We start from the raw sequence: 12,713 nt of genomic DNA on the forward strand, positions 1-12,713 counted from the left end.
ATGTACAGCAAAAAAAAATCAGGTCAAGGCAACTTTTAAAAATTAATTGCTTAATATTTAGAAAGCAGTGTTTTACTAAATATGATATCACTGAATGGTACTCCTTGGCATAAACCTTTCATAATATATATTATTGAAGAGGAAAAAAGTGATCCTGTGCCTTTAATTTCCCTTTCTGAGAGAGGGAATGCTGCACACCACTGACAGGCTCACTTGTTCCCGTCTTTAATGTGCAATCTGTTTTCTCCAGCGGAGGGCACTCAGTGTATCACAAACTCAAGCATTAGCACCAACAAGCTCTGAGCATCATCAGTCTCTGGAAAGCCTTCTGAATTAGACAAGGGCTGCCTCTCAGCACAGCTACAAAACACTTTAAACCTGACCAGCTAAATGGATAAACCTAGCCTGCATAGCTTTTAAACGGGGGTCTCATACAGCACAGGAGGCCTGCTTGCTTCCAGAACTGAAAATCCAGAGGATGAATTGCTTTATCTGGGGATGGCAAAAGCCAGCACAATAAGGAATGCCAGGTATTCTGAAGATTTTCTTTTTCTTTCTTTTTTTTTCCCCTCCTCTCTTTTTACAGAGAAGTTGGTTACCTCTGAGGTGTGCTGTAGCTCTTTTACACAGATTGCCAATTACTGCTGATGGGTCTCTGGTGAATTACACAATGCTCCTCAGAGCCTAGGACCCCCCCCCCCCCGCCCCCAACGGCTTCCTTCTCCCTGCCCCCCATGCCAGCCCTTGCTGATTTTTTTTTTTCATATATGTATATATATTTTTTTGCTTGTCCTCTCCGGGGAAGTTTGTATGGGGCTGCTAGCTCACATGCGGGATCAGAACGGTGTGAATGACAGCCGCACTGTGTCATGAAGGTGGTGATGGTTTTAGCCCCGGAGACCAAATAAGAAGAAAGCGGAGAGGGGGGGAACCGTCTTTTGGATGACAAAGGATGGGTAAGTGAACTTTTGTTGTTTTCTGCTTAGCAAAGCTGATCCCCTAGGCTTCCTAACCTCAGTCATGGCATTAGCTGATAAAAGACAGGAAACAGGAAAAAAAACAGCAGCCTCTGAGTTTTCCAGTTGACTCGCTACAGTTGCTATTATGTTTGTAGATCATTTTCCTTTTTGTATTTTTTTTTTTTAATTTGTAAATGCGTAACACGGACTTAGACTGGAGAGAAATAATCTTTAAAACTGCCTCTTCTGTATGCGTATGCACAGCTTGGGAATTGAGCATGAGAAAAACATTGTGTTTGCTTCTCTCTTGCTAATATTAACCATACTTGTATTTCTGATCACTGTCAGGAAGATTGTTAACACTTTACTGTGTGTGTGTGTAGGGGTGGGGTCTCTACTTTATCAGAGGTCGCGCAAGGGCTTGTCTTATCTTTGAAGCTGTATCTTGAACCCAGCTTCCAAATTTCCAGCAGTCATTTGCCAGTCTTATTTTTTCAAGTGTGACTGGCTTTTCCATCCCCCCCCCCCGCACCCCCCCCCCCCCCTTTCTCCTGTCTGGGAGAGCTAGAATGTATTTCAATGAGTCTGTTGCTGGCAAGAGGACAGAGAGCAAGATCAGGTTTCAAATAGGAAAAAAAAAAAAATCTTAACCAGTTGAGTAAAAGGAGAGTTGTTGAGTTTCATTTATTTATTTATTTATTTATTTATTTATTTATTTATTTATTTATTTATTTATTTATTTGATTAGGGGTTTGGCTGATTGCCTCTTGGTTAACAATATGAATTTTTAAGAGAAATAGAGAAACCGCATCACAAGGTAGTTTGTGTTTTTTTTTTTCTACCACTAAAAAATAATAAATCTACTTTTGACAGAAGAAAGACGTCCCTTTAGATACTATGACTTGGAAATGCAGCGCAAGTGGCAATAGGTTGCAACTTTGCAGGTTTTCTGAAGTTAATGCAGGTTTTCTGAAGTTAATGGAGGTAGGGGAGGGAAAAAAAGTCAGTGAGAAATTTGAGCAGGTTGGGATGGGGGAGGGGAACGGTAGTTTGCCGCTTCTCTACTTGTTTATTCCCCATATTTGCAAAAGCAGCTATGTTAAAAATAACAGTAAAACTAATACTACACAAGATTATTTTGCATTTTTATGCCAATATTTAATAGGAATTTGATGATCTTAACTTTGGAGTGTTCTGAGTAATCAGTAGTCAGGGCTCTGTGTGCCTGTATCACTGGGCCGGGGTCGCACAGAAAGCAGCTCCTCCTGAATGTGGAAAGCACATATGCCTATTACCTCATTGAGAGTACCTTGCACTGTCATTAGTCTTCATACTGTGCTTCACTGGCTGCCCACATTCGTCCCAGTGCTATTTTTTCAGAGCTCATGTATTGTTTTTCCAGTATGCAATAAGGATACAATTTCAGGCAGGGCAAACTTGGGTTACCTTGCTAGCTTCCTGGAGCTCCTTTGCCAAATCACAGCCTGTTCGTTCAAGTAGGAAAAATGTATGAGGAAGAGGTTTAGGAAGTCACATTTTTGCCATTCCCAGAGGACTTAGTATTCTTCCTTTTGGTGCTGGTCTTTGACAGAGTGACTAGACAAATATTATTGTTATTAAAACGTTGTCAGTAGGTGAAAAGGCTGTACTTTTCAGTGTTGATGTGCACATGAACTCCTGAAACTCGGGAAAGCTGTTCTGGGTTCTACAGCCCTATGGCGATTTGAAAATCAAGGAAGAAAGAATGAAACCTAAATAGCAAACATGCAACACTGAAGACAACAAGGCTTTCAATGTTAAACACGTTGTTCTTAAATCAACTGTCCCATTACTGCACTAGATGAAATGCCCCTGATACTGGTGATTTATATTAATAGCTTTACAATGTGCATTTGTCTTCTTTTAACATTGTAGGTTTCCGTTTAATTACGCAGCTGAGAGGCATGCGTGTGGTGCTTGTGCTACTTTCTACACTGCTGCTTGCTATGCTCACGGGGGCTCAGAGAGCTTGCCCAAAGAACTGTAGATGTGATGGCAAAATTGTGTACTGTGAGTCTCATGCTTTCACAGATATCCCAGAGAACATTTCTGGAGGATCACAAGGCTTATCATTAAGGTTCAACAGTATTCAGAAACTCAAATCCAATCAGTTTGCCGGCCTTAACCAGCTTATATGGCTTTATCTTGACCATAATTACATTAGCTCAGTGGATGAAGATGCATTTCAAGGCATCCGTAGACTGAAAGAATTAATTCTAAGCTCCAACAAAATTACCTATCTGCACAATAAAACCTTTCACCCAGTTCCCAATCTCCGCAATCTGGACCTTTCGTACAATAAGCTTCAGACATTGCAATCGGAACAATTTAAAGGCCTTCGGAAACTCATCATTTTGCACTTGAGATCCAATTCATTGAAGACTGTGCCAATAAGAGTTTTTCAAGACTGCCGAAATCTTGACTTCCTAGATTTGGGTTACAATCGTCTTCGAAGCTTGTCCCGAAATGCTTTTGCTGGCCTCTTGAAGTTAAAGGAGCTCCACTTGGAGCACAATCAGTTTTCTAAGATCAATTTTGCTCATTTTCCGCGTCTCTTCAACCTCCGCTCAATTTACTTACAATGGAACAGGATTCGCTCCATTAGTCAAGGCTTAACATGGACTTGGAGTTCCTTACACAACTTGGATTTATCAGGGAATGACATCCAAGGAATCGAGCCGGGCACATTTAAATGTCTGCCCAATTTGCAAAAATTGAATTTGGATTCCAACAAGCTTACCAACATCTCACAGGAAACTGTCAATGCGTGGATATCATTAATATCCATCACTTTGTCTGGAAATATGTGGGAGTGCAGTCGGAGCATTTGTCCTCTATTTTATTGGCTTAAGAATTTCAAAGGAAATAAGGAAAGCACCATGATATGTGCAGGACCTAAACATATTCAGGGTGAAAAGGTTAGTGATGCAGTCGAAACATACAATATCTGCTCTGACGTTCAGGTTGTCAACACAGAAAGAGCCCCCCTGGTACCCCAAACTCCCCAGAAGCCTCTGATCATCCCTAAACCTACGTTCTCCAAATCTGATCCCCCCCCAACCCCCCCTTGAAACACCAACCCCCTCTCCAGGGTTTCAGATTCCTGGCACAGAGCAAGAGTATGAGCATGTTTCATTTCACAAAATCATTGCAGGGAGTGTGGCTCTCTTCCTCTCGGTGGCCATGATCCTCTTGGTTATCTATGTGTCTTGGAAACGCTACCCAGCCAGCATGAAACAACTTCAGCAGCACTCTCTTATGAAGAGGCGGCGGAAAAAGACCAGAGAGTCTGAAAGACAGATGAATTCCCCTTTACAGGAGTATTACGTGGACTACAAGCCTACAAACTCTGAGACCATGGATATATCCGTTAATGGATCTGGGCCCTGCACATATACCATCTCTGGCTCCAGGGAATGTGAGGTATGAACCATGATCCTCCTAAAAGCATTTCTACTGCGGGGAAGGAGAGGTAAATGTTTGAAGCACTAGAGGTGTCTCTAATCACTAGAAAGATTAATGACCCTTTTGCTTTTGAGTTTTGCTCAGTGTGAAAGGTTACTTAATTAAATTACAACCACCAGGAATTGACTGCTTTTTTTTTTTTTCTTTCTTTATGGTTGAAATTTGAAGGAAGTTCACTCAAGGATGAGATTAAGTTGGAATAAAGCACTATGTTACAACATCTGGTTTTTTTTTTTTTTTTTTTTGGTTTTTTTAAGAGTTTGTATACATGCGTTGGACTTAACACACATATACACAAACAAAATTCTTTCATTCTAAAATTTATGTCTGGTTCTTGTTTGACTTTTGTAATGGAGTAAAGGGGAGGCCAGATTAATTTAAAAACAAAGTGATTTTACCAAAATTCCAGGAGGTAATGACGATTTAAACCAAAGAGCAATTTACCCAAGGTTTGATTTTTATTGTACATTTTAGTTTTTAATTAAAGCATGCAACAGGGATCTCACAGGGATAACTGTTTTTATGTTACTTGCCATTTAGTTATTAGACCAGTATAAAGAATGTCAGAGGCCCACTGTGTAATTTTATTAGGTTTTTAAAGATGTCTGTCTTCCTCCCTTTCTTCCTTCTTCCCACCTTCCCTCTATCCCCTTCTCTGCCATCTATTCTTTCTTTCCTTCCTCCTTCTTTCCTTTCCTTCTTTTCTTCCTTCCTTCCTTTCTTTTTTCCTTCCTTCCTTCCTTCTTTCCTTCCTTCCTTCCTTCCTTTTTTTTAATTACTGGACATAGATCATTTTTTTCAAAGGTTTCTTAAGTGCTGGCTATTTATATATAATTAGAATGAAACTTAAACTTCATGTTTTGACTTTGTCCGTGGAAACTAAAATCAGGTCATGATATCGTGGATGATTTAGCAATAACATAATGACAGGCATAACAGGGACTGTCTGTCAGCGTTGTTGTCATCCCCAAAAGAAACAATGTTCATTCTTGTTAAACTTACCCAAAACTAAGTATTGCAAATATTTATAAATAAAAAGAGAGAGATTTGAGTTCTGGGTATTTTTCCCTTTCTGTAATATTAGCCTCACATGAAGGCATTTCATGTTATTTATTGTTTTCGTTTTCATGAGAAGAAGTTTTCACCCAGTTTCTGATTATTAATTTAAAGATCCCTTACAGGAACATGTTTATGAATAGTCATAATAATCAAAATTGTCACATATTTCAACTTGCTAGTAAGGAATACCAGTTGCAAATCATTCTTTTCTTGGTAAAGTTGACCAAAAAGTACAAAGACTGACTGCCAGGGCCTTGTTGCTGGAAGGAACTAGTGAAGAGAGATTAAGTTCTGGCACTTTGTCATCTTAGTATCCAATTTTAAACACTACTTTTTCAAAAGAAAGTTTTAACGGGTATTTAAAGACTTGGCCCATTTTAATACTAGATATAACAGTTGGAAATATATTTGCTCTTTGATAATATATACCCAAATCTTTCCATATTTTAAATGCAGATGCTAATGAAAATGTTCTTTGAGTTTGAAATAATCTGCAACTCAGTATAATTTGGAGTATTGAGCTGTTCTTCTGAGTTCAGTTTCTCCTTTTTTGTCCATGATTGAAAATGAGAAAAGTAATCCTAGATTTACTTGTATATGCCATAGCCTTTAAAAATTAGAGAATAAAATATTTTATATAAAATCAAACAAGGCTTGATGCTTTTATTGCAGATCGACATTTATATGTGAATATTAGTAAAATAAATTAATCCTGTTTTATTCTAGATTCTTTTTATAGTTTGAGATCCTTTTAAAGGCTAGTAATATAGAAAGGAAAGAAAAGTCCAGATCCATTCATTCATTTTCTCTTGACTTTTGCAGTAGAATGGTGATTTTTATTTATAAGAATCCCCCCAAAAGAAGAAAGATTATTGAAGCCTAGGATTAAGAACAGTGGCTCTAAAACCTTTTCGGAGATCTTAAATTCCAGAGATTATTCCTTCAGAGACTGTAGGCATTATAATAATAGAAACAAAATAAAACCCTGTTTTATTCCATAAAAACATGAGTGTTTGAAACTACATTTTGATACTATAGATGTTATGTAGAATGGTGTTTATGGTCAGGAAATTTCAGTGGTTTTGTTGGGGATGAATGATGGACGTGGTGTTGTGGTGTTAAGTAATGAAGAATTTAGTTAAATATTATAATGACGCTATTGATTCAAAATGGCAGTCCTATTGAAGTAGATCAAACTCTCCATGCCCGAAAAGGGAGAAAATGGTAAGCTAACCATTTAAGACCATAACTTCACTTTCAAGTGTTAGGGGTCCAATAAACCTACATTTAAATGAACATTAATTTGTTTTGAAACACAAACACACAAAAGCAAACATTGCAGCTACTACTCCCCCTTTCTGACAGGATAGTCAGTGTGTTACAATTTATAACTAGATATCAGAATTGAGAAAAAGCAAATTCTTAAACTTGTTAGGAAAACCATAATTTTCCCTTACTTCTTTGTCACCTCGGAGTAAAATTCCTCCTGTTGAGAAAACTTTTCTACAACATGAAACCAAGAGAAAGGAAAGATTTGCCCAAGATTATGATTTTTTAGGACAGTAGAGGTATGCTGGGTTTTAGTCTGGTGGTATTTTCATCAGCCTCACGATATCAATAGCTTAGAAAAATAGAGGACTATTAATATATTTATAATATAATTTTGTGAAGTAGCTTTTTTTTTAATTCAAAATGTCAAATACCCAATAAAGCCATAAATGTTTCACTAGGAAACTTAGCACCAAATGCTAATTTTCTGATTAGTGCCTTGAAAAAAAATTGTATTAAATTGAAAATTCCACTTACACACTGATGTTATATTCAGTTATTATGGCCTACCTATAGTTAAAATATTCATTTTGTCTATTTCTTTTGAGAAGAAAGTAAAAATATTAAAATTTAGGATTAGGATAGTGTCTGTGACCCCCCCGACGAAAATATAATACGCAGTTTACAAAGTCTATTACTTTGGCTCTATTCTTTACAAGTTTTAATTTTGAAAAGTCCATGTGCACATCCTATGCTAATCAACTGAAGGAGAATATTGTAATAATTTAGGCAGTAAAAATCTCTTATATCTATAAAAGACGAATAGAGTAGATAGTTATGAATAATTAATATGATATATGGCTCAATTCTAATAGATACATACATCTCAATCATCATACTTTGAGTGGATCAGTGTGCTAGGTTGGAATGAATCATTTAATTTGTCCTCAATATGTGCTCAGTAAAGAGAACCTAATGCCAAAAGGATACAGCTTTGCCTAAAACTTAGTGAGGTGTCATGAAAGAGAAAATTGCTAATACTTACTTTAGGAAACAGCTTGTGAACCTGCATAGATCTATCTCCCTAAAAGTATTACAGAAATTATGAAGTTAATTGATCCTGCATACCAAAAGTGTACGTACAGATTATATAGGAGAGATTTTTGAAAATCTGGTTCTTCTAGGACATGTTTATCAACTGAAAATAGCACGGACATTTATAAAATCAGTCATTTGAATATAGGACAAGAAAGAACATTTCATGTTTGCCTTTTGAATTAAAAAGATGAAATTGGTAAAACTTTAAAATGAATGAAAGTTGTCTCTAAAGGCAACCTCTATCTAGGGTTTTTAAAAGTAAAGTAATTATAATATAAAGTTTAATGGTCCCATAAAATGCTAACAGTGCTGTCATTAGGAAAATGGGAGTATAGGTGACATTAGATATATATTTTCCAAATACTTGATATTTTGGTTATACTCTTCAAAATCATGTAAACTATAAATATATAGGTTATTTGGGGCTTACATTATTTCTTTCACTGCTGTGCAGTGGGTGGTGTAGACCATTTCTAACAGTTTACATTTATATTTATTGAGTGTCTTAGGTCAGGACCAAACTATTGACTTAAGGGGTTATTAATATCTTTCTAAACTTTAGAAATTGACATTTTGAAGTATACAGAATGAATTTCTAAGAACGGAAAAAGCATAATATGTTCAAAGAGGATTCTAAGTAAAGCAGGACCAGTATCATTGAATTTAACACCTTACCAACATAAAGCTATACAAAATAAACTTTATTTTAATGGCTAACTACTACTGTATCATGTTAAAATATTGTAATTGAAAGTATACTTTGTATATTCATATAAAGTATATTTATGTGTGTATATGTGTGTGTTTGTATGTAAGTATGTGTATGTGTTCATATACTGCGAGAGAGAATATAAATGTATTTCCATTAAGTTTTTTGTCCATTTTGAAGACTTGAAGTATTAGTGAAAAATAAGGGTTAAAATGACCAGAATCTGTAAGTCAGGAACATACTTCTTAAGGTTAAATACTAAATCTCTCTAAAGTTCTAAGTATCTTATGTCTAGACAGTCTAATATTCTTAAAAAAAAAAAAAAAAAAAAAAAAAAAGAAAGAAAGAAAAAAAGAAAGAAAAGCAGAATTTAAACTACACATTTTCATTTTTGGTTTGACTTTGGACTAGTCACTTCATTTCTCTGTGACCCATCACTTAGTGAATGTATTCAACTAGCACAATATATCCCAAATCAAAACATTCCTCAGAGTAAGTAGTAAACTGTAAAATTTCTCTGATCATTCCCAGGACCACAAGAGGAAGATGGATATACTCAAAAAACTGAGAGATTTATATTCATTGCCAATGAGAAAAGAAAGAACTACTAGAGTTAATAAAAAACAAAAAAATGGCCTGCTGTGTGAACAGCCATACAATTTCTTCATGCTTGAGGGGAAAGTACCTAACACACACACACTCACACACACACACACACACACACACGTGCGCGCACACTTGAGAAGACACACACACAAATTTATATATCTTTTAAATTATGCAAAATAACTAGTAATTTTGAAGCATTTAAAATATGACTTCTTTTTTAAAAATCTATAGTCTGAATTTGATCCAATTAAAATCTATTTGTGAATAGTTTTCATTAGAATCTGCAGATGGTGGTAGTGAAGAGAGACAGCTGCCAAGAAGGCCTGACATTAATTTAGGAGCGATTTTAAACTGAGAATAAAGGGTTCAATTACTTTTTCGCGAATTAGCTCGTGTTTGCATCTCATGGACAAGGTTTTAACAATTGGTTTATCTCTCAGCTCCCAAGTTGATATGTCTGGCAAATGTATAGCTTTTGACACACCCCAGTAATCGTCATGATTCCAGAATTTTTCTTTTTGAGACTTTTCTATATTCAGTAGAATCTAGTCCTAGAGCTACATTTATAGATAGCTTTATGCTTTGCAAGTTGCTTGGTAATATTAGCATTGGGGACAGTGAGTCATCAGAAATTTCATGTCTCTAGAGTTTCATGAGTCACTAAATCAAAGTGAAACAATGGCAACCTGTATATTACCAGATACTGGTAGTTTTGAAAAATTAGTATGTCTTTGGATCAGTGAAAAGCATGAAAGTAATGCTGAATATGTTTTACAAATTAAAATTGCTTTTTATAATACCAAAAGACTATCATTTATTGGATGATTTTAATAAAAACTCAGTATTCTTAAAATGAAAGAGAAATTATGAGGATATTTTTCTCATGCACGATGCCATTAAAATTTTAACCGTAACTTAAGGTTGAGAAAAAGCACAGTATTTCTTATGGTATCAAAATCGCTGGCTTTTTAATAAACTGCTTTAATATGCTTGAAACTGCTCGATATGTGCCAAAGCTATAATTTATTCTCCTGCTAAATAGTTTAAAAAAATAATGCTTTCACTGTCAAGAGAAATTAAGGTCTAAACAAATGTAACTGTAGGAAATTAGTTCTTTAAAAGAAAGATAGTTGACTTTAAGTCAAATCTTACATATTATAATATTTGTAAAAATAAGGTTTGAGAATGAAATGATAGCAAAGTTGATACACAGTAGTGAAAAATTAAAGTAATAGTGAGAATATTTTAAAAAATCAGGAAAATATACTTTGCAAAAATTGTGAATAAGCTGGCTAAAAGGAAAACATGGAACAAAAGCTGAAGCCTGGATATGAAATAAATAATAAACACATGCATAACTAAATAAGATTATGATGTTTGACATTATTGTACATGTTTGTACATGAAAATGAGATACTTTATATTTTAATATTATATAAATGGTATTCTTAAACATAAATATCAAAGTAACTTTGAAATACAATTGTGTTTAAACAACAATGTAAAATTAAGCGCCCATGTATCCCACATAACTATATCTGAAAAACTGAAGTATATATTGCACAGATAGTACAGTGATATATTATACTTTTGAATAAACCCTGTTCTTTACTAACTTGTTCAGTTCACATGAATTGCCTCAAAAGTAAATATTTGGAAGAGTCATTAAGGAAAATTTAAAGACATCAAAATGTTGTTTCTTCTATCATTGCCTTGATTATGATTATTTTATGAATTTGAGGGTAACCATACCACCATCTCTTAAAAGGTTGTTTTCTCTCCTTTACTTCAGTCTTCTGTGTATTTACTGAATTTTCAAACATTAGCATTAGTGGTAAAGATGTAACCATGAAACCTACAAAAAAGATTCATCTTTTTTGTCTTTTTCTAAAAAACATAAATTCTTATAGTATTAATAGAAGAAAGTAAGGTGCAGTAAACATTTTGATCACTTTGGTTTTAAAAGGAATACTTAAGGTACAGAAAATAACTCTAAAACAAAATTTTCTACACAAATTTATAATTATCATTTTAATCTAATATTTCAATGGTTGAAATCTTCAGATCTCATTGAATTTAAAAACTAAAAGTGTATTGATTTTATAATATATTTGAGTACTCGAATCTGACAAGATAATATGAATATAGATGGGTTTAAGAAAACTCAGTCTTTAAGATCTCAGTAAGCAAATGTATATGTCTAAATAGGAATATATAGACTCATGAATTGATTCCATTTGAAGTTCCTTTTTAAGGTTAGAGCAAAACTATATGGATACTAATTTTGGAATAGCAAATGATACATTGTTTGATTTTGGAAAGTCAATGCATTTAATTTATATTCACTGTGTACTTTCATTTTAAAGGATAACAATTTTTGTTTTTCTGTCTTCTTTTGAAATTAACTATCATCAAATAAAACATTGAAATTACACTAATTTCATTACAACTGTTTAAACAAAAAAATCAAGCAACAGTCTTTTGGTATGAATTCTATGCTCGCTTTTTCAGTTGCTCCATCAAGTCACTTTACATTCGTTCTTTAATATTCTCCTAAAGGTCTCATTATTGGTGGTGCTGGGGATATTGAAAGTTGATTTTTTTGTTTCCTTTGACTGACTCTTATTAAATTCATTTATGTTCAAATGAAGCCCTGAAAATATTTCCTGTTTGTTTTAGCATAAATTGATCATGGTACATTTCACTATTAAGTATTTGATATTTATACTTTTAAATTGACACCAACTATTGTTAAATGTTTCGAATAAGACTTAAAAAAAAGGAAAAAAAATAGAAATATATATTAATTGTGCCTGAGTCTTTTTTTAGTATGGTCTCCATAGATGAAAAATTGTTATTTTTTTCTGTGTTTGTAGGTCTGTAAAAGTAATAGCAGAGAGGTCAGCCTTAAAGTACTTCAGGTTGATGGTCAAACCGCAACATGGACCGAAATTGCATTGGTCCAGTGGTTAGATCGAGGGGTGAAAAAGAGGTCTCAGAGATTTGAAACTGACTCACTTTACTTCTGTAATATCGGACAAGTAAATATATATCTGACCTTTCTGTGATACAATTTTTTCCATCTATTGAACTGGGATAATAACTTTCCAACTAACTTGTTGAAATGATTAATGAGCTACTATTCAAAAACCACTCTGAATTCCTCCATAAAAAGCTTCAGTGTAAATATAAATTATTATTAGCCATAAGCCCTATTGTCTACTGAAAAATGCAAAATACAATGTGGCTGTATTATTTTCATTGTTATTATTATTATAATGATGGTTATAATACTCCCTGATGTAGAAACAAGTGTTGTGGTTACATTTTTACTAAAGTGAACAATAAACCTGACCTTTCAGTCCCTTGTCTGAGCTGTAATTTAGTTTGGGTACCAGACACACTAATATTTAAATAATACCCTGGGATTTGTAAAATACTCCCTTTGCTGAACATTTTATTCACATTTCAAAGAAAGCAGCATTTTCAATTCTTGTACTGGTATT

At 34.3% G+C, this 12,713-nt stretch overlaps 1 protein-coding gene across 1 annotated transcript in view; it reads left to right on the top strand.

Annotated features, from left to right (window-relative positions):
* Positions 1–275: 275 nt before the first annotated feature.
* The window catches only part of LRRTM4 (leucine rich repeat transmembrane neuronal 4), a 709,128-nt gene continuing 696,690 nt past the window's right edge, over positions 276–12,713 (top strand). The window contains 3 exon segments of the mRNA XM_033125619.1: positions 276–530; positions 2,874–4,048; positions 4,050–4,421. Of these exon segments, the coding sequence (XP_032981510.1) occupies positions 524–530; positions 2,874–4,048; positions 4,050–4,421 (1,554 nt within the window). The 5' untranslated portion in view covers positions 276–523.

The sequence above is a fragment of the Rhinolophus ferrumequinum genome, chromosome 13, assembly GCF_004115265.2.
Source record: "Rhinolophus ferrumequinum isolate MPI-CBG mRhiFer1 chromosome 13, mRhiFer1_v1.p, whole genome shotgun sequence".
NCBI classification, from domain to species: domain Eukaryota; kingdom Metazoa; phylum Chordata; class Mammalia; order Chiroptera; family Rhinolophidae; genus Rhinolophus; species Rhinolophus ferrumequinum.